The sequence below is a fragment of the Etheostoma cragini genome, chromosome 3, assembly GCF_013103735.1.
Source record: "Etheostoma cragini isolate CJK2018 chromosome 3, CSU_Ecrag_1.0, whole genome shotgun sequence".
Taxonomy (NCBI): domain Eukaryota; kingdom Metazoa; phylum Chordata; class Actinopteri; order Perciformes; family Percidae; genus Etheostoma; species Etheostoma cragini.
In genome coordinates this window covers 23,201,800-23,224,821 of record NC_048409.1, presented here as the reverse complement: position 1 = coordinate 23,224,821, position 23,022 = coordinate 23,201,800, and the positions used below count along the sequence as shown (strand labels likewise).

The window sequence follows — 23,022 nt, the reverse complement described above, 5'->3', positions numbered from 1 at the left end:
CTTTGCAATTGTGCACCGGCGTAATCACTTGAAACTAGCCGTCTACTGCCAGGACAAACATAACATCCATATACTGCAAATGTAATTTACCTGACTCACTCTTGTCATTGCATTTTTCCCGTCAATACTCTCCTGATTCTGAGGATTCTGAAGAAAGAAAAACAGTCCTAGAACGGTGAGGCAATTTTGAAAAAGAGCTGTACAATTGATATCTTGTCAGCGTTGTATCATGAGCCTAATGATGATGACACATGGCTTGTCTAGTGGTGGGGGAATAGGCACTCAAGGGTTTTACATTTATATAAATGTATTGACTGTGTGCTGTGCTCCTGCAGCACTGTTGACAAAGTGGATAACTGATAGCAGATGGGTTAGAAGAGGTTGGACTGAGGATATGTGGAACTAATGTGCCATCTAGTGGTAGATTCATGTAAGAGACACCCCAATGAAAAATATTCAGTCATGTATACAGTAGATACACAAACCATATTTGACATATATACGTATTCTTGATAACAAAAACCATTTCCCAGCAACTGATATAAAAACATCTGCCCACAATAAACCTTTATTAGATTCAGTTTGCTACAAGCAAAATCAAAAAGTGGAATGTGATCAGTTATATCACCAATTCATATATATACAGATGTTCTGTAGTTGTAAATAAATGTAAGGAAAGAAAAGACCAATCCCTTGTTACTTTCTAAGTACCGCAAAAAAAAAGTAAGCCTCATCATTAAACAGATTGCCTACTGCAATGAATAAACATTAAAACCCAGAGACATACTATGTAACAAATGAGTCATAGTGAGTAATGTGGCCACAACTAGCCTAAAGTGTAGTTTTCATTGAAAAGATTAATTATACACAAAATATTTCTCAGGAATGATTAATCCAACATTATATTTCCAGCTTCAATATTCCATTTTCTTGCGTACATTTGGGAATAATGGAATTTTACAATTCCATGGTATTATGGAATTTAGGAATAAAGTGGCTAAGTGCCATACAACTTCCCTTGGATTGCCTATTTGTTACATCTCACAAAACATGCCTTTCAGAATTCAAAAGAAGCTTGTAAAAAGGTAAAAAATCTGATATGACGTACAGTACTGTGTGTGTGTTTACCACTCACTTTGTGCTCAGGAATGTAAATGACTACTTTTAAAAATATGTGAAATTTTAGGACACTAAGCAGCATAAAAGTGCATCATTTCCAAAAGTGAAAAATAGAAAGAGAATTACAACCATCTGCCAGCTCTGCATCCTTACTCAGTCATCGTCCTGTCCATCTGTCAACCAGGGCGCCTGTAGCAGGCCTCCTGGTAGGAAGTAGCGTTGACAACACTGAACATGTCTCTCCTGACAAAAGACAGGAAGTTCTTCAGAGGGCAGAGGGGCTGGCTGGCGTGGCGTTCGTGGGAGCGACAGAAGGTGGTGTGAAATGTCACATCCTCGCCATTGTACAGCACCCTGATGAACAGTTCCCCGTCTTTCGCCTTAGACTTCTCGCCTTTGCCAGCTCTCTTCTTCGGTTGTCCTTGCATGGCTGGGGGACTCTTCCACAGTTCAAAGACTATTCTTGCTGCAAAACGAGGGAAGCGTGCGTCCTCCAGTCCCAGGGCGCTTAGCAATGGGGCCATGGTAACGTCGTGAGCTGAGGACAGGGTGAAGACCTCCTCACTCCCCGCACGACGTGGTTGGTCAGCCTCATTGTCCTTGGCAACACGCTCCATCTTGGCAGCAGTTCGGTTGAGGTAGGGGTACATGGCCAGGGTGGCATATTTACGGTATAGCCCCACTCTTCTCCGGTCCACCTCATCATCTAGCTGCTGTCGACGAATCACAGCAAACTGTGCCATTGTCAAACATCCACTGGTGCCATTTGACATGGGAACACAAGGAAAAGAAATGCCGTGACACAGGTGGCACAGCAGGGAGTCTATGGGGTTTGCTGCTCTGAGCTGGCGGTTGAGCAGACCCAAAGTGCGTGCCATATCGGCGTAAGTCCTCTCGAGTTCGGTATCACTTACTCTGAGGCGGTACTGCCTCCTCTGCTCTTCCTCCAAGTATCGGTTTCTGGCGGGGCAGTCGCAGGCCGAGCCGCAGAACAACGTGCTCCACTGGTGCCGTATGGTCAGTTTCGTCCAATCAAAGTCCTGGAGGAAGCCGTAGAGGAAGGCCAGTCCGCTCTGGAGAGTGCGGCTCTTACCTGTGGTCTCAACCCAAACCTGGCGGGGCGACCAGTCGGAGGGGAGAAGATTGTGACGCTTGTAGGCTTGGTGGAGGAGCTGCCCATTGCGCAGGTGTTGCACCACACCTGGAAAAGAATAGAAACGTTGTTTGACATTTGTTAACAAAGCGTGTCAAGAGGCAAGAAATGTTCTAATGCAAAAAAAAGTAGGGCATTTGTAGATTCAAGTAATAATACACTGTTTGGAATGAAATCCCTAAAGCAACATTTGAAGCAGGTTGTACACAGTTATGAACATGTACTTCTATGAAAGTTCAGCTCTGGTTGATGATGAAGAGAAAAACGTCTGGTTCCTTGCCCACCTGTCTGCGTGAGTTCTCCCATCTCACAGGCACTGTGGTTGGGCAGACGGGGAACAGAGGCCAGTGTAGACTTCCAGTGGCCCCGACCTCCCAGGGCCATGTGATGGATGAAGGGGTTCAGCAGGGGGTGGGAAGGCTTCCTGAGGGTGGTGAGGGATGGTAAAAGGTGAGAGAAAGAACTGATCCACTATACTTTTCACATAAGCGCAAGACTTTATTGGTGCACCAAATTTATATTAATGGCTAGATGGCTGCTCATTTCTGCTGTTATGGCTGTGGCTGTTGGTGGAAAAAAGATCTACTCTAAGGCAGAAGAACATTAGCCCGGCTCCGCCATCCTATGTACTTCCGCTCCATTTTCATTTTCCTTCAGTACTACGTCTGGGTCTGTGGGATATTCTTGGGTTGGAGTGGCTGAGAATAATGCGAGCAAAGCCGTTCGGTGTGTTCTGGCAACACTGACACATAGCCAGAAGATAAAGCCCAAGCAAGCACAATCTTTGCTGAGTTTTTTTAGTGGCCATGATTTTGGACTACGCTATAACATTTTGTAGACTGATGGCTGATGCACTCATCCCATCCCCTTTCCCCCTTTTTCTTTTTATATATTAATATCTATGTGTTTTTTTTATTGTGGATGTATTGAATGTGGTGAAATATGCTGCTATTTGTGTCATATAATTGGGCCCTGGGGGATCAATAAAGTGAATTGAATTGAGAGCCACAGCTTTTACCTCTGACAACAACAGCAGCAGCCTGATCATCCCTGTGGATTTAAAGACTGTGTCTGACCTCTTGGCAACAAGATATTTTTAAAGAACATGCAGGATGAAATACATGGAATACATTTTAGAAAATTATTTTGGTTTAAAATACAATCATGATCCACAAAAGAAATACGTAAGTCACTTTACAGCAAAAAAAAAACTTTTTTATAAATGGCCCACAATTCTTTCACATGTTAAGAATTTTGACATGTAACAGTAGGAAAAGTGCCAATGTGAGTAATGAAATAAGCATTGGCAAAACTCCATTAAGCTGTCTCACTTTTTAGGATCACAAGTCAATCCATATTTGGATATGCTATGCTTTTGTCTCTTTGAAGTCATTGTAAACTAAATATCTTTTGAGTTATGGACCACTGGTAGGACATTTTTGTTTTATCTTGAATGAATTGGTAGTAGCAGCCTCATACCGAGCACCTCACATTCAATTACACATGTCATGGCCATGCTTTTGTTCCACACTGGTAGAACTCAAACTGGAAGTTCATTAATCAACTGTAATCAAACATGCTCTGGCTCCAGCTTCTCAAATGTGAGCTTTCTCTGTTTTTCTGAGTTTAACATCTCTGTATTCTGAATATCTTTAGGTTATGAATCTCAAATTACTTGCTTGTCCTACCAAAAGTTGTAAGCATTTTATCAAGTCAACCTGGGCTATGGAAAACTATTAATGTCACGGGTCACTACTGAAGTTAACAATTATTCAAATCAGTCAAGAAAACATAATCCAATCAGTTAGTTATGCATTTCCATATTCAGTATGTAACTGCCACCAGGTGTCTCTCTAACACAACCCTGCAAGACTAAATCACAGTTCAATATGTGTGGGAGGAAATACAGGAGATGGAGATATAAAAAGATGAAAGAATGTTTTGCCTTGGAACACACACACACACACACACACACACACACACACACACACACACACACACACACACACACACACACACACACACACACACACACACACACACACACACACACACACACACACACACACACACACACACACACACACACACACACACACACACACACACACACAGGCAGCAAGAGGAGCAGTGGGGCAGATTAGAGATGATTGAAGATTACAGTTTAATATAACAAATCTGTGGGAGCTGCCGTTCAACTCGCCCAGATTAAAGGAACACACACACACACAGTTTCCATAGTGATCATGGACTGGTTCAGAAACACGGCATTAAAAAGGACCTTCTGCCATTACCCTTAAGTCACGATTGTAATTATTAGAACTGACTGAACACAGTAAACATAATCTACAGCCACCAGCTACATGGACAATCATAGCTACATTCATTAATACACAATGCTTTTATTCTGTCAAAATAAAAAGCTTAGCAGTATTTGGGTTTGAGATCTCTTTTAAAAACACTAGCCTCTATTTTCAGTTTTTGAGGGCATTGTTTTCTTTTGTTGTCACGTTACATCGGCAGCTGTTGTCACCATCTATCCACTTGCCTCTCTCTGCACTCTAATATTCACTTACACAGTAATATATGCACAACAAGGCACAAGAACACATGGGAGTGGTGAAATGAGTGAGATATCGTGCCAACCAGCGCTCCATTCTGCTCTGTCATCAGCAAATCAGTTTGCTGAGGGGAGTTTGGGGCAATCTAGATTTAATTGGCTACAGAGGGAGACTAGACGTCAGCGGACAGGGACACCAGTGTGGACACAGAGCCAGCCAGGCTTTCTATTAGGATGATTGTTGCTAACCAAAGATTACAGAGCCCAATTACATTAAGCGGGTATTATTATCACTAGATAGGACAGGGAAAGAGATTAGTGAGGGGGGAGGTAGAAATGGAGAGATGAGGAAAAAGAGGTTGTATAAATGATGGGGAGAAATTAACAGAAAAACAAATGAGACCATGTGGTCTAAACAGAAGGAGATTGCAAGACAGAAATGAAAGTAAATGGGATGCAGAAAGACAAAACATTGACGACTGCATTGGTGGAAGATAAAAGAGAGAGGAGATGTTCCCTGCTGAAAAGAGCTCAGTTAACCGCAGACGGAGACAGTGGGTCGGCAAGCTGGTGCCAGCGCTCCCACACACACACACACACACACACACACACACACACAACTGAGCTCTCTCTCTCTAAGGATCCAGGCCTGGGCATATGCTAGTTCAGATCCCTGTAATTACACCCTGGTCTAAATAAAAACAGCCTACTATTTAGTCTACTAAACTATCTACTTGATAAACTTTCAATATTCAATCGTCTTGCAAAACAAGCACATTCAGACCCCAAATAATCCAAACACACTTTGCAGCTGAACTTATTCAGCCTCAGAGTGGTGGCTCAGTGATATCAACATTTTCTACAGCAACGCTAATGGCTCTAAAGGTTGGGTCTAGTTCAACGTTACAAACGCGCTGGAAAACAGGGTTATTGAACAATAGAAAGCAGCAAGTACCCGTGACTTGCCTAGTCATTTGTCCCGAGAATGGATGCCGACTGTAACCTTTCCCACTAAAAAGAAAAAAATTGCAACATTTTTACACTTAGCTGAAACAAAATGCAATATAAAAAGACACACACGTCAAATGAATACATAGAGCCAACAGAAATGCCATATTTATGGTTTCGACATGGTTTTCCACGGTTTACAACAATGAAACGCAGCCACAGCACAAAATTTCTGAATGGAAACCAACCTCCAATAATAAGAGGCTTGTGTGCTGCATGGCCTACTTTCAGCTTAAGTTCAAAGATCAAGGGTATTGAAAATATTGAAATAATTCCATGTGCATAGCAGATCACCTGCTTCCTATCACTCTGAAATGCTACTGTGTTTTACCGTGCCAGCTCAAAAGATTACAGCGTGCCCGCTCCGTCCAGATGTGCAAAAGCGCTGATGTGGTTTCATAGCAAGCTTTGTGAAAAATTAGACATTGGCTAAATCTGAACTCAGCCCAAAAACAGGGGATTGTTCACAGGGACTTGACCATGTGGTCTAAATAAATCATCCAAGAGGATGTGTGAACACATCAAAAAACATTTTGGCCAAACTAAATATTCTGGATTCAAAAATAGCTGTTTACTACCATAGAACGTGTCTATCCACATGAAGTAGCATTAAGGTTATTGTACACAGAGGAACTGGGGTTGAAGGTGCTGATCTTAGACTTCTTTTGAACCTCAAGTGCAGAGGCATGCAGGCTCTTCATAACGTCCTATCAGGTACTCTCCTCTTGAAAAGAGAGAGAGAGCGAGAAAAAGATAGATGAGAGAATGGTGCATAATGAATTAAAGCTTAGGTTACACTTTACTTGAAGTTTTCTACATAACAGTGACATGACAATGTCATGAATGTGTCATAAAACATCATAAACAGTTCATAAATAGTTATGGTTAATGGTTATTGTTGGGGTTCAGTTTAGGGTTCATGCGTCCTGACAGTGTCATGACAAAGTAAAGTGTTACCAAAGATTATATAAATTTGAGTTGGTGTATTTTCCACCCACCTTTTTTATCTAACTGAGCGGCAGAACTGTTGCTCACATCAAATGAGATAAGACCGGCAGCAACTCTGCTTCAACAGACTTCACACACACGTAAACATTGCATTTATATGTGTGTGTATCCATGTGCACCAAAGAACAGCGGAACAGATGTAGCAAAACGAACCCACCTGCTATGCTGACATGTGGGAAACCAAGGGGAATTGCTGAATTCTTGAGTTTAATGCCTATACAGATCCTGATTTCAAACGTAAAACAAATTAGTTTCTTGTAAGCCTCACAAATACCTAAAAAAAAGAAAAGAATCTGAAACAACCTTCTATTTAAAACACTAAGCTCATTTTCTGACAGCTGCTATCAAGCCAGCAGTTTTTGTAGGAGGATTTGGGAAGCTGTTGCAGTAATTGGTGTCTCACTCTCTCACGCTTTCCAGCAGGTCTCGTCATTAGGCATTACAAAGACTGCTGGGACTCTGCTCGGATCCCTGCGGCATTTTGTGCCCTTCACTCTGACCTGGATTAATTGAAACTGTGGGAATAAAGCCTTTATCTTCAGACTCTAGAAACAAATGAAAAGTGGAAGAAAAATCCTCATTAAGCTTTTCAATGTATTTGTTTGTGTGTCCTCTTCATAGTATTCCTTAATGGAAGCATAATGAGGCTGGCAACATACCATAAACACCACTATAATGCAATTCAATTATGTATGTAAATCTGTCACAATATCACAAGTCTGTTTGTTTTAACCCCCTTCCTTTCCTTTCTTGGTCATATAACTCCATCCCGACAACTGTTTAGCAGATTTAGCAAATTGCTTGCCTTGTACACGTTATGTGTTGCTATGTACTTTGTCGCAAATGTAATTTTTATAAATGTTTTAGGATGCCTTTTATCATTTGGAACGCTGCCGACCACAGATTCAAATTTGCATCCAGGCTAACTGTGTCAATGTGAAATAAACTAATAAATGTAAGGAAATTCTGGCTAAAAAAGCAGAGAAAAAAAACAAAAACTCTTTTCTGACATGGCACAAAAATTGAACACTATAAACTTCACAATAGTAATTAATTTATTGCACAGTGATTGTTTTAGGTTGCATTATACCTAAAGGTATTCATAATACTTTCATGAACATGCAGCATTGCCCTGCATTTTCTTGTTTTTTTTAGAGTTACTTTATGCAAGGTAGGTTTGTTCAGTGGGGTTCCACCGTTATGTTCATACACAGTATAAGTATCTAATATATATAATGTTGCATATAATACGTATAAGCCACTTCATTTTATACAATATATTTAGTAGGGGTCCCCTGCTTCGTTCTATTTCAACTAAGGGGTCCTTGGTTTAAAACATGTTGAAGACCCCTGGTCTAAACAACCCCATTCAGGGATGATATGGCTGTGAAATCATGCAAAACTAAAATCAGAGAAGCTGGAAGGAGACCACGTAAATGGAGGGACACTACAGGCAGTGTTGGGACTGATACTTTCAAATTGACCAAACATGTAATTTGTATCGCATTTCGTTACGTTATTTAATCTGAGTAACATATTCTGAATACTTGGATTACTTCCACAGGGAATTGCATTTTATTAGTGTAGGAATGCGGCCATCAAATACTGCTTACTAATCATGCCTATTCTGTTGTTCTTCTGTTCCAACTGGCTGAATGTGTACATGAACAAGCTGATAGATTTTTGTATCTGTAGTCCAGAACTGCATAGCCTACTACAAAAATCTAACTGCAGTCTCGTTACCACAAGCTAATTTAAGCTAACGTTCCCTAGCCAACGGGGCTAGTCAGTCGGCTCCGGGACTAGTAAATCAGCACATAGGAGAAAATAAAGTCGCACGTCAATAAAGCAGGTAGCTACCTGATACAACTATAAAACAGCAAGGTGACCATTAATACTACAGCTGCCGACTACCCTTGGCTAATTAAAAAAATAAACTTACTTTAAGGTGCTTCAGGTCGGAGGTGGAGTAAGCAGAGGTTGCACTGCAAGGTTATATTTTGTTCACCCTGTTCTTTCTTCAATGGTTGAATTTCCAAGATAGAAACGCATTCCTGCCCTGGCTCTGATGTGCCGGTTCCCGCTCCATGTCTACCTCTATCAGTGACCATGCAAAAAAAGCTATTTTTTTGGTTTTCATATTTGAGCTTCTGGGAAATGCATTGAGTTGCTTTAATTTATTTTGATAGTGAATACACTCGTGAATTAGAGAAGTATTGTCATGTTATCTATGGATTTCAACAATGTAACTGTATTCTAAATACCAACCATTTAAATTGTAACTGTAACGGAAGACCGTTACTCATAATTTGTATTCTGAATACGTAACACCGGTATACGTATTCCGTTACTCCCCAACACCGACTACAGGGATGACCACCACATACTGTAGAACTGCAGTAATATACCAGAATTAAAGATTGACATTAATGTGAAAATGCCTCATGCTACATATTGTTTTTTTAATAATTTTCTAGTAAGTGTGCGTGTACCTGCTGATGGACAAGGTGCAGTCGATGGCGGGCCGTTTGGTCTTGGGGATGTAGTAGAGTGGGTAGCGGTCACCATGGCGAATCATCACCTGTACAGACAGCAGCTTGTAGTCAGCAGGACTGTGACCTGTCAGAAGAGACTCTCATCAGCATCCATAGTTTTCCAATGTAGTGAGTTTAGTAAAAAAAAAAAGCTATTTTAATATCAGATGAAGTTGTTCCATAACTTATTAAAAACTGCTTGTTTTATCATAAATTCATAAATATTAAGACTGCAGTTAGATGATTAAAGATCTAACTATGCTGCTAAAAAAATTGAATAAACGTAGAGCTGCGTGAAAGACAAGAAACAATAAAACTACAGTACAACCCCTACAGATGTAATGGATAAATACCTTAAAAGAAAGGTAGCAATCACTGTCTAACATTTAACAAATCTCGTGGCCATGTCGCAGCAGCAGCATGAGAAACAAACAAACAAAGAATGAACTGTAGGCTATGGATGTGTGTGTTTAACAGTAAATTAAGAAGATAAGAAAGTAAGAACCATTGAAAATGATCATGTCACAGGGAAAATAACACCACCTGAAAAAGGCCTTGGTTGTGATTGATTTTCAGTAACTTCTAATCTAAAAAGACGGACTGGATTTTTTCTTCTTTGGGGAGAAACTGCCATCCAGAGATAAACACAGTAAAATTCAATTAGCTGCGGCTGGCACAACTTGTCTTAGGCGTTGTAAGATATATGTGTATGATTGCCTCAGGCCGTACTGACTTTTCAACAGAGGGGGGGAAAAAAAACAATATTCCATGCTGTAGTGCTGTAGAGCAGCATTATGGATGATGCAATCTAGTAGAAATGACTTTGGCACAATTAACACACCCCCCGAGTCCTGACACACTAAATCTAACATTATTCTTATATTAAGTATTTATACACTGACATCAAATTGGGCGATTCTAGCTGAACTGGTTTAAATTTGTTTTTATGCTCTGAAACAGTGATGCTGTGACACTTCCTGCTGACAAATTCGCAAGAATTAACATCTTAGTTCGTATTTAAGTCGTTCAGCTTGAAATCATGTATCACATCCACAGGCTTGCAGTCTTTACGTGGATTTGATTTGATTTGTCAGTGTGCAGGCCTCACCCTCCCAGGCCTGTTCACTGCGGTTGGGAGTGTTGCAGTAGCTGTAAGCCTCAGATATGGGGTTAGGCTCCTGGGTGTGTGGCACCGGGAACACTCTCTTTCTGCTCTTCCCCAGCGCCACCCCACCACCTCCATCTGCAGCCTGGAAGGGTCGCTCCTCCAGTATGGGAGTGGTGGGGATCAGGTTCCCTGTAGAAAATGATAATGAAAGTTAGGGTTGAGAATATTAAGAAAGTTAAAAAAAAAAAGGGATAGGAAAGAGTGGAGGCACATTATGACATTATGACACATCATCCGAGAACCATGAATGCCTGAACAAAGTCTGTGTCAATCTATTCAGGAACTATATAAGGCAATTCATTTGGATTATCATTTGGATTCATCCTCTGGGGAGATTTTCATGGCAATCCATTAAATAGTTGTTAATTTACAGTATATTTATGTATCACTAAAAGACAACAATTTCAACTTTATAACAGTGCTGAAGGAAAAGTCAAAGCATTCATCATCTTGGGACCATGAGCATCGGTGTAAAATGTAATGGCAATTCATTCCATATTTGTTGAAATATTCCAGTTTAGGCCGAAGTGGGGAACAGACTAACAGACCAACATCGCCAGAGCCACACCGCTAGCATGGCTATAAAGATGGGAGAGTAATTTAGGCAACTGATAATATAAGGATCTAAAACCTGCTAAATGTACAGATTTAATAAAGACTTATAGGAAATAATTCCTAAATAGGACAAAAAGCCAACTGACAGAGCGGTGACAAAGTGTCCATGTCAACATCTCTGTACCCTGAAACTCCTCACTGCTACCAGAAGGTTGCCTGGACACCAATGACCTGTGACCACTGGCAGAAATTGTCTAATAAGGGCAGAGATGTTGTGGGAACTGGAAGGCCCATTCACAAAGATCCAGCTCTCATGAAAAAGAAGTTGAACCCATATGGCCATTTGGCAAGAGGGAAATCCAAATCACACACACACAACACACAGCGTACACTCGCACAACACACAAAACAAACACACCAGAATTCTAAGATGTCAACTCAACTTTGCAAATATCCCATCCTGCTGCAGAGAAAGAAGAGAGGCCCTGCCTGCCCCATCATAAAGCACAAAGAGCTAATGGTTTCTTGTTGCTATAACAACCCTCAGACTGAAATTATCTACACAAGTGTAGGTGTATACACAGTTGTGTGGTGTGGGTAAGGGTTACACTCTCGCTCCCTCTTGCATGCACACAGCCACACATAGTTTCCATTTCCTCTTCTCTCCAGCTGAGCTCATAAAGTTTATAGAGTTGCAGACAAGACATTTTGTGCAAATATCCATATATAGTTTGCTCTATAGATTAGCTGATAGGATGTTTTTGAGATGGCAACGTTTTCCTCTATTTTCTAAAGTTCATGGACAAAATAACCATGAAGAGAAAAGATCAACAGATTAAACAATGCTGAAAATAATGTTTTGTTGCAACCCGAAACCTGTGATCGCATCACTTAATCAACCCACCAGAGAGCACCACCAATGCTTATACAACACGTCACACAAAATACAACAAAACACAAAGGCGTGGGAAATAAAAGCCCTAAATGAGAAGAGACAAAAGGTTCAGTGTCAACTGTAAAGCAGCTGTTGGACTGAGCCAGGCACCCTCCATCTACAGGCTGAAGACTTTCACTTCTACAACTACATCTCACTTCTCTCTTCAACAGCGGAACATTATTGTAGCACTTCATCTGAAAAAAACACACTTGAAGCACAAGCTGTTGAAATGGCTACGCAAAGGCACTAAACAGGCTTTTGATTTTAATTATCTTGTAAGAGTAGCAGATAGCTCTAGGATCTGAATCATGGCTATTCATGAAACATCTAATGGTTAAAGGGATTAAGGGGGGCAACCTTCATTATCAACTGGGCGCAAAAGCTAAGTCTCAAGTCACAACAAAGACATAACGAACACTCAACAAAGCCAAGGTCCAGCCAAATTCTGTTTAGGTTTACTTACAGTTTGGCACTGGGAGCTACAGCTAGAACAGCCCAGCAAGGTAATTTATACTCAAAGAAGTGCATGTTCGAAATAAAGATATCAATCAGTCAATCAAGTGGTAAAATCCCTGTGAAGATCTTCCCTATTTCTAAAGAGTGAGTAGTGAGGTCCTCAATAAAAAGGTGTTCTATAAGACTTCTGCGTAAACTCACCACTGACGAGGAAGAGGAGGAGGTGTGCGGCGACAGCAGAGACCATTTTGACGACTGCTCGGTAGCTTATAGTTCAGCCACGCACACTGCCGCTCATTCATTTTCAAAACCTGTCCCCTTCTACGATCTGAGCCCACCCCCAGCTACCCATCCACACACACGCCTGAACTTACCAACGTTTTGGAGGCCAACTCAGCCACAGCCACCTTCACAATGGGGCTTTTGTAACTCGCTGCCCAACACACAGACACACACACACACACAACTTTAAATCTTTCCAAATGTCTGTCCACCGGCACCTACAAAAAAATCTGACCAACACAAAGAGGGGCTGCCTAAGAGGCTGACAACTCAGTTTGACAATAATAAAAGTTTTTACATTTCTCTTGAGTTGATATGGTCCAACACTCCACTTCTACGCGCACAAACACACACACACACACACACAAACAAGCATCTCACTCACATTTCAGAGCTAGGCATAGTCCATCACATCACCCTTAAATCTTCCACCTGTGTTATTTAGCCCATCATTATCCACAAAGAAATGACTTAACTTTTACCTAAAGGCTAGAGGGGGTGATCTCCCTCTCACAAACAAATGTGTCAGCTATTGCCCCAAAGCAATAAGAGGATAATGTATGCAGTGTGCTCATTTACCTGACTCCAAAGTGTTGTGTGGCGGTAGCACTGTGGTAACCAAAACCCAGAGGAGAAACTGACAAATATTGACACGACTAAGTACTGTGTGTGGGTGGCAACGGGCAGCTGTCCATCATTATAGACCTTCTAGTTCTCAAACAAACAATGTTACACATCACTCAGTCACATACCCATAAATAGAATCCCTTGTTATCTCTTGCTCACAGGAAACTAATCAAAACTATTAACAAGTAGAGGCACAACTATGCAGATTTTTGTAGTACTCACTACGGCGTACAGTTACACAAAATCGCAAGGTAACGTAAGGCAATGGAGGCCAAAGGACGTTAAAATACACACTAAAAAGCAAGTATGCGTCTTGATAACACGACTATAATGCCATACAAATTAGTGTGTCATACATACGCCATTTCATGAGATCCCTCTGAGACAGCACAGCGGCATTCTGTCTGATTCAACAGTGGGTGCTGACACCGTAGAAAGCAGGAATGGGAGGAATGTGGAGGAAAGAATTTGCAAAGTGCTTGGAGCTCTGCCGTTTTAACACTTAACGACGCTTCCTGGTGGACTTGTTTTAGATTAGGTCACACTGCTATCAAACTATCTGGACAGCATTTTGTTTGAGGTATATATGGGCCTTCAGTGTAAACTTCTGCCTCTCTTCTCTCTCAAAGGTGCATTTATTTTATTCCAGCTCTTTGTAATACAGTGGTTAAACCACTCTTATTGCTAACTTGCTGACATTTCCCTCTCATTGTGAATCTACCAGCACTCATGGAGCACTTAACTCCCATCAAACTCTGCTTTACCTGTACCACTACTGTTATTGTCTCAAAATAGTTCCCCTTCTCTGTAGCGATAGACCGATTTTATCCGCCGGCCGATATATCTGTACGCGGCTCACCATGCGCTGCCCCTCCACCACTAACACCATGGCAGCTTTAAATTACAGATCAAGCACTTTATTTCAACGTCTACTTTTTTAGGTTTATAGTTTTCTTGAATGATTTAAATGTGTTGTCAAAGGACAGTTTGTGATGACCTGATTATATCTGTCTTATGTCAGCAAGCAATGCATCATCAAGGCTGTAGATGTTGATGAAAGCCTTTTACCCTTGCACAGTTAACCATATGCAGTGCACCCATTCATATGATGCACATTGCACACATAATCTGGGTGATGTGAATATAAGATGATTGCAGAAGTGACACTGATCTATGTTTTTGTTTATTATTTTTAAAGAAATGTTAGAGGAGATTCTGAAAACAAATCCAGTGTGGCAGGGTTTACATTTTTATGATGTAAACTGAGGGAGCAAAAGCAGTATCGGCTCCAAATATCAGCTCAAGAAAATTGGTGGCCTGTATCAGTCATCGGCTAAGGCGGATCTTTCTCGTGTAGTTGTCCTCTCTGGAGCGTCTCTGAGCTCTGTCATCACTTTCCTCTGGGAGTCCCCGATGCCTCCATCAGCGTGGCTATTGCTCCCTTTGCTGCCATGTTTGCTGCCATCCCGGTTTTAATTTGAGGTAGCCTGGAGCCAGCGAGAGGCATTTACTCTACCATCCATCATCATAATCCATCACTCAGTCTCTCATGATAATGGTCCACAAACAATAATAATACATGAATGGGGTTTTCCTAATAGCAAGGGGGGGGGGGGGGCGGAAAATACTAAAGAGACACAGACTACCGACTGAAATGCACACAGTGAAAAAGATCGTTTAAAAAAAAATGAACATAAACAAGGTGCAAAAACATGGTCTTTTAAACATAACGAGAAATGCCATACACTTTCATCCCGTGCTCGAATCCTACTCAACAGCATGTGTGATGATTAAATGGTAACAGCGGTTTTTCTCCAGCAGTACCACAAACTCCTCTTCAGGAGCTCTTTGAGGGGCCAGTGAGGAGACAGGGTCTCAAAATTACCGACGACCCAAATCCCATCCTGTATAGTGAGCTTGAGCCAATGCCTTCAGACGGACGGTACAGGTTAGCAAACTGCAAGCTTAACAGGAACAAATTCTCATTTGTGCCGCTTTCAAATCAAATAAGAGATAAGATGCGTTTGTGTGTGTATTGGCTGCAATGATGTATGTATGACTAATACTACTAAATAACACTTGTGGTACTTTATCAACATTAAGTGCAAATACGAGGGGGAGGGTGTGCTGAGGATTCTGTTCTGTTCTTCTGTGGATATGAGGAAAGGCGGAATTGGATGAGATTATGTAGGATTATGTCCTGTTTAGGTTAAGTGTATGTTTATCGTGTGTGTGTGTGTGTGTGTGTGTGTGTGTGTGTGTGTGTGTGTGTGTGTGTGTGTGTGTGTGTGTGTGTATGCGCAATGTGTCGCCATTTGTTTCTCTCGAATGCCCAACACAAGCTTCTCCTATAGGAAACAATAAATGCTTATCTATCTCTCTTCTCTTACCACTGATCGAAAGTAAACTTACTTTAAAAAACTGTATCCTTATCAGTAACTCTAATGTTAAGGGAGAAAAACTGGAGACAGTATCACTGTCTGAAAGACAAGTTATCTCATCGTAGGGTCTTTTGCTGCCTCAGAGTTTTACAAAAGGAGAAGATTACAGGGCAGGAAATTAGAGTGGGTTTGATAGGGAGGCATTAATAATAACTTAAACAGCAACCTCCTCTTGGATGGTCAAGCACACATTATTATGTAGTGGAGGAGGGAGGGAGCGATGGTTGGGAAAGCAACTGTGTATTTGGGGTCGCAAAGTGCAAACATTAGACAAGCATGAGTAAGACCCTACTTGCTCTTGCTATCTTTTTTACACCTGTGATCTTGCATGACATTTAAAGCAACAGGCGAGGAGAGATAAAGAAGTAGAAGTGGTGCAGGGTTGGCTCGCTGGTGGAGCGGGCGCACATGTACTGAGAGGTTTATGCCTCAATGCTGAGGTCCAGGGTTTGAGTCTGACCTGTGACTATTTTCCTGCATGTCTTCCTGCATGTCCCTTTCTCACCTAGCTGTCCTGTCGAAAATCAAAGGCATAAAAGCCCCCAAAAATGATCTTAAAAAAAAAATAAAAACGTACACATTACACAGCTGATGAAGGACAAAAAAATTGGCAAACACGCAGTCCAAAATACCAGCTCGGTCACACTGGATTTTACTCACTGTAATTCCATGTTTTTAAGAAAGCGTGACAATACGAGTCTAATCCTATATGCTTTTCCGGACATAAGCTTACAATCACCACAAACACTTTGACTGCATTGGTTTTTATTGTTTTCTTAGGAATCCAGTACAAAGTAGCTTGATCTTGCACATTTTACATCAGAATACAAATTTCCATTTGTACTGCCCCGCCTGCTTCATCGACCTATGTTTTTCCAATCACTCCTTTGAGGCTTGCAGTGCAAGAGAGACCGTCTCCACTTACTGAGCTGTGGTTTCCTTACATTCACTGTGGCTGGCACGGATACACCGTCTAGACAATACTTACAGGGGATGCTGAACAATGACTCGATGGGGGAAAGACCCAATCGCGTACACCTAGGCATTTCACAGTCTCCCCGAGGGTTTCAGAGCATCCAGCGCCCCACTTCTGGTGCTGGATATTTATAGGAAGACTACAGAGGATTGTGCTTTGTTTTGGTATGAATGGGGGTCTCTTAAATGGAAAAGCAACGAAAGGATATGCATACATGAACAAAAACACACATTCAAACAAATGGAATGAGCAGCTTGCCTACCACACAGAATTATTTTTTCACATACAAATTGGGACACTGGGCCACGGCTTTAGAGCAGGAATGAATATGTAAAGCAGACAAACATTAAAAAGTACACTTACAGAACTGGAGGCTCAGGCTGATGATGGCCAGTGCAGCCCCGCCCACCACTACCAGAAGGAGGAAGCGGTTACGAGCCAGCATCTTATTATGTGATTGGTCCTAATTGCGGTCCCTCAGCCATCCAGATCACGGCCCATCCCTGCAGTCTGGACAAGAAGACATACTTTATCAATCCCCAAGGGGCAATTGGGGAAGAATGTATATAATAGTGTGGTAACAATTTTGGTTTGTTTCTCTCAATTTAATGCCAATAGAAATCTATTATCTTGGGGCAACTGGTTAGAAGCTAAATCCAACTTATACATTATACCCAAAATTATTTTCATAATGACTATACAATGTCTGAGGTTTCCAGTGTCGCACACATGTACAGCACTCTAACAGCCTGTATAATTTCCACCACAAACCCAGCAGTTAGACATGTCCATGAATAGTCCGTGCAAGGGCTGGAAACTAAGCAGAAAAATGGGGGAGGAACAAACTAAAACTTCAGTAAATGAATCCCTACACAATAACCTACCATTAGGCGGTCTAAAAATACTCACAGCCCAGAGAGTCGAAGCCTACTGCTAACCAAGGGCAGTAAAATGATGCTTTAGGCAGAACTGGACCGACAAATATGCCCTTCCTGACCCCTTTCACTGGCTGCCCCACTCCAAACACAGTCGCAGTGCTGTCAGTGTAATGCTGTGTTGCTTATCAGAAAGTATATAGCCAGTCAATATTCATAAATAGCTTTAGCGAATAAGGGAGATAATGAGTGGTTTGTCATGCAACCCAACAAAAGATAGGCTACTTATTGAAATTCAACATCGACTTAAATCCATATCTGTCACCATGGTTGCTATCGCCATACGGCAATTTTTTTATTATTGTTTAACCACATGCTATACTTTCCCTATTGTTTGAATGCCGATGTCAAGAGTGGATTCTAACAAGTCTCACTCTGGATTGACGCTATGCGTTCGTCAATAAACAAAGCAAAACTGTATGTGAAAACGTTGACAATTTCTTAAACTGAGAACTGCACGTAGCTTAATGTTACTGGATGAATGTGTAAGGTTGTGACTCTGCTACAACTAGCTGGCTAACAGCTAACCTAGCTACTATTCATTAATCGCGTAACGTCAACGTTAGTTAGCTAAACGATTCCACTGACTGGGTTTTTGAGAACACTGTCCATGGACCTATTGACAGTGTGTGCTCTTATGGACTTAACTTTATTTATCTCTACTTGTTGCTTCCATGAGCGGGACTCGCGACATGTTACCGTGCTGATGTGTAACGATAGCTTTGTGTTGCTCTCCACCGAGCGAGCAACCAATTAAGAAAGAAATGTAAATGCAACTTCAATAGTCGTACTGACTACAGATAACGACCAAACAAACAAACCCTAAATGCATATGCCTGAACGCCCAATTTAATCCACAAAATAGCATTTCTTACATTCAATCCTACCTGTAGGATCCGGGTGTCTTCAATCAGACAACTGGCTTAACACTTGAATCCAGCGCTATGGTGTCTCCGGTACGAGCGACTGCAGACGCTGCAGACCCGAGGAGCGCGAAGACCGGTGTCAAGTCACCCACAACACGCAGCACTATTTCCTGTGACAGCTTTAAAAAAAAAAAAAAAGAAGAACAAAATAATTACATATATATATATGTAATTATTTTGCTCTTCTTTTAATATATATATATATATATATATATATATATATATATATATATATATATATATTTACACTTGCAACAAAGAGTAAAACAATTCATTTGGTAATCTCCCCCCCCCCCTCTGTGTGCACCCTCTATAGCCTACTGACATAAGTTCATTTTTTTTCCATTATTGACCCTCTGTGATGTCTGCTGGGCCCAGTACAAACATTGTGTAATTCACAAGTTCAACCTGATAACATGTCTAGTGAGTAAGCTAACGTTATAAAACAAAAAAAAGGAAAAGAGGTGGACACCATGTTGATCAAGCTTAACACAGCACTGAGCCATTTAAAGGTGAGTCTTAGGTGTAAAAATGATTTCACTGTGCTTTTATTGTGGAAGCCACGTGTATTGTTTTCCGGTATGACTTCAGCTTTTTCTTTTAACTTGACGTTTGTGGAAAGCCGGTCTGGAGGGCTAGTTCGTGGACAGCAAGTCCAGCCAAAATCCCAACTCACTGCCCCATCTGCTGGACGAGGGGCAGCAATGCGCATTTTGCCTTTAGGTCCTCCTCGCAGGACTCAGTATTCAAATACAATTTTGTAAATGAGAAAAAAAATTGACTCTACAACAGAGTGCTTTTTTGTGTATGTTGTTTAATTGGAAAAATAAACCAATTGGCTATTAACCACAATGCTTTAATTATGGAGGGAAAGTCAAATCTAAACACAATTCTATCCTTATGTGTCCAAGTTTTTCCTTTATGCTTTCTAGTCTCACGTCTTAGTCAACTAAGATTTCTTTACACGATTAGTCATTTTTTATGCCTTTTCATCCTGAATGACATATTTCCAAATAAATTATGAGCACATTTCTGGTAAACACAAGGTGCGTTTGCGTGATTATTTGTGGAGAGACTCAGTTTTACAGATTTGTCAATTAAATCAACCATTCAACTAGATGAGTATAATATGATATAATGCAAAATGAGTAGGAGTCGACTAAGAATTTCTATAGGCGAGGAAAGCCCTAGTCTTTTTCATGTACATGTTGCTGATAACCAAACTTGATTTAGGCTGGGCAATATATCGATAGTCATCAATATCTTTATTGAAAATAGATATTGTCTTAAATTTTGGATATTGTTAAATCGTGATATGACATAAGAGTTTTCTTTTCCTGGTTTTAAAGGCTGCATTACAGTGAATTGGTGTTATTATCTCAACTCACCAGACTGTTCTGTTCCAGCTGTTGTCTATTATTTGCCTTTTCCCCAGTTAGTCATTATATTCCCATTACTGAAGATTAGGCATCAGTTGTCAACACTACAATACCACAGCGATATTGATATCAAGGTATTTGGTCAAAAATATCATATCTGATTTTCTCCATATTGCCCAGCCCTACTTACAATTGTTTTTACCATAGCGGTCAGCAGCAACTATTTCCCTCCCATCTGCAAACCACATTCAGTACTACCAACTTGGGCATTATTGAGACTGCAGTCAAAGCACTTGTCACTTAAAAATCCCACCTGCCCATTAATATTTAACAACATCTGGTGTATAATATTAGCTGTAATGTTAGAGAACAAATCACAACTGCTATGTTACAGTCTGAACACAGAAGGCGCAATGTTACATCTTTTTTTGCATTAAAAAAAATTCACTCAGCAATTGGAACCCTGGCCTGAACCGTACTGTTGTTGCTGTTGGTACATTGTGTACCAACAGTTGCTATGATGCTCTCTGCACATCACTGATATGATCTTGTAGAGGTTTGGGAGGGACAGACATTTACATAAACACTTTAACCACTGTATTCATTGCAAGTTTTGAAAGATATTAGATCTGCACTGTGCTGCCAAACAAATAACCCAAATAAAATGCCAAATAAAAAATCTTTCAAATCAGTACACACCTGAGGGAGCAGAATTTCTCATAGATAGTTGTCATGACTTAATGAGCTAGAAATGAATGCAGCAGGGACTCGTCCCATTTTCTTGATGTTGATGATTTTATGGAAGTTTAGTTTGTTTAGAAATACCTCTGGATTTGCAAATGTGCAGCTTTAAAAGTATGATTCTGAAAATATAAAGTACAAAGTTAACAGCCTGATCCTTTTTCCAGACTACCGCTGACTGTCCTGAAGCGATGGCGCCTGGTTGCTACTAATCAGTGTCACCCTGCCTGCAGCACACTGCTGTCTGCTTAGCAAAGAGGCGCCACGTTTCCTCCCATTCAGCCTCAGTCAGAGCAAGACACTGAGACATGTCTCAAATGGCGTTTTTCCATTAATGGTACCTGCTCGACTCGAAAGACAGAGATAAAAAAACAAGTTTAAAAGCAAGGTTGCTCGGTTACAAGAAGAACAACAAAGTGTGTTAAGGCGTTCTTAGCTCACATGGTTGAATGACAGCTAAATGGATGCCAAAGCCCATTCTTAATTTCAACTTTTTTTGTACATTGTCTGCTATATGTACACATTAGTCAATTTGTCATTTGTATTGCATTCAGTTTGGAACAGTAATTTATCACTAGCAAGACACATTAGGTCCAAAGAAAAGTATAAATCCCACTCACAACAATTCATCACTTATCCATTTTGAGCGTTTTCTTCGAAAGGCAACTTAATTTATTTTTTGACAATTGATTTGCTGTAAATCAGCTCTTGGTCTTCAAAAAGATCTTATTAGTACAATTTGTTGGCTAAAAGTTATTGATGCAGAGCAGCAGGTGAACGCTGGGCTGTAAGCCCAGATAGTGGCTGATGGATCACACAGAAAAACTCATCTAAGCAGTTGTTTATTCTCTTCTTTTTATTGTGTCATGGAGGCGGCTTTTTTAGCTACTCTGGGACAGAAACAAGTTAGAATAGTATGGTAAATAAATAGTTGCTAATTTACACATCCAGCAGTTCCAAAGCAACCTTAATATTCATTCCAAGTTGTGCTTCTGACCACCGGATAAATGTCAAATATTCACTCTCTTTCAGCTCTGTTTCTGGTCTTTACCAACACCTGAAAGAAATATGGCGTGCTAAATGTACTACCACTGTAGGGCTGTACCGAATAGTTTGAATCTTTTTCCATAATGTAGACGTTCAAATTCGAAATTACCATTCAAATGCTACGCTAGGGTTGGGCAATTGGATGGATACATCAGCTATTTGCTGAGTACATCAGAAGTTTTTGTCATTTTATTTTTTATTTTGAATGGTCCTAACTCTAGAGAACACGCTGCGTTGAACAGCTGCCCGCTGCCCACTAACTGTCTGCTGTTTGGTGCTGAGCAGGTTGTTTACGATGTGTTTTTAGAACAGCTGCTGTAGCCAAAAATGACGCAAGAGCAGTAAGAGTGAACCAAAGCAGCAAAGTTGTGAGTTGTGCCAGACAGCTAAACAAATGAGCTTGCAACTCTGCAACAAAATTTGCTTTTAAATGTGCTGAGTGACTGGATTTCACTTTAACTAAAATCTTGATATAAGAAAGCTCTTAGAGGTGCTCAAACAACTAACAACAATGAGAGCTACATGTTTGGAAACGCAGGTTAGAAATTACGTTGCCTCTGATTGGCCCTAGTGTGGCATTTGCTGTGGCTTTTGCATCTGAATGTGGGTCCTGGAACCAACTTGGCTAAGTCTGTGATTAGTGATGATTGGATAAGGCATCCCTGAGGAAGCTCTCGGGCCTTCAGTGGATCGTTGTCCAAAGCCTCCTCCCTCCTCTGCTGCAGTAATATATGAAGGTACGGCAGTCATATGAGCCCAGCTGCTAAACGTGCAACCACTTAACTTGACCTCTTTCCTTCAACTCTGCCCTGCCCCAATAGAAGTCATGGGACAGGGATGACAAGGATGGTGTGGGTGATCGGGAACGGCGTGTCTGTGCATGTGCGTGTGTGTGTATTTTTGTTGCCATGTTGAAGAGTTTTACTGATAACTTTAAGAAATATAGGTGTGTAATATATTTGTATGTACCAAAGTGTTTGCATTAAATACTAACGTGTGCCCTTTATATATCAAATTGTGAATTGTTATTGTGTTATTAATTTTGAGTGAATCCAAATCATGCTTGGAATGTGTGTGTGTGTGCGTGTGTGTGTGTGTGTGTGTGTGTGTGTGTCATGAGATTTGCATCAATTTTAACAGCCTACAGTGAGCGTATCCCTGGTTTTAGCT

The 23,022-nt window shown here is 40.9% G+C and overlaps 1 protein-coding gene and 1 long non-coding RNA gene across 4 annotated transcripts in view; one reads left to right on the top strand and one right to left on the bottom strand.

Annotated features, from left to right (window-relative positions):
- Positions 1–550: 550 nt before the first annotated feature.
- pxylp1 (2-phosphoxylose phosphatase 1) lies at positions 551–18,770 on the bottom strand. Of its 3 annotated transcripts, none has more exons than XM_034865165.1 (6): positions 18,635–18,770; positions 17,188–17,334; positions 10,491–10,679; positions 9,341–9,467; positions 2,557–2,696; positions 551–2,320 (listed from the first exon to the last, which is right to left on the bottom strand). In XM_034865165.1, exons 2-6 carry the CDS (start codon positions 17,267–17,269, stop codon positions 1,296–1,298), a joined length of 1,563 nt encoding a protein of 520 aa, XP_034721056.1. In that variant the 5' UTR covers positions 17,270–17,334; positions 18,635–18,770; the 3' UTR covers positions 551–1,295. The 3 variants fall into 3 exon arrangements, with proteins under 3 accessions (XP_034721056.1, XP_034721049.1, XP_034721063.1); XM_034865158.1 differs by having other exon boundaries at positions 18,647–18,770; XM_034865172.1 differs by lacking the exons at positions 17,188–17,334; positions 18,635–18,770 and adding an exon at positions 12,700–12,948.
- LOC117939945 overlaps positions 13,442–23,022 on the top strand; it is a 28,403-nt gene continuing 18,822 nt past the window's right edge. Inside the window, exons 1-2 of the long non-coding RNA XR_004655683.1 lie at positions 13,442–13,453; positions 19,871–19,875. This is a non-coding gene — a long non-coding RNA (uncharacterized LOC117939945). The remainder of the gene's footprint in view (positions 13,454–19,870; positions 19,876–23,022) is intronic.

What these genes read in the sequence shown, in the direction of transcription:
- pxylp1 (XM_034865165.1), bottom strand. Translation starts at nt 17,269, where the DNA reads ATGCTGGCTCGTAACCGCTTCCTCCTTCTGGTAGTGGTGGGCGGGGCT. An exon ending in CAGCCTGAGCCTCCAGTTCT is followed by an intron (nt 10,680 to 17,187) that starts GTAAGTGTACTT and finishes CATTTTCTACAG; the next exon opens with GGAACCTGATCCCCACCACT. An exon ending in TGCACCTTGTCCATCAGCAG is followed by an intron (nt 2,697 to 9,340) that starts GTACACGCACAC and finishes CACCACCCTCAG; the next exon opens with GAAGCCTTCCCACCCCCTGC.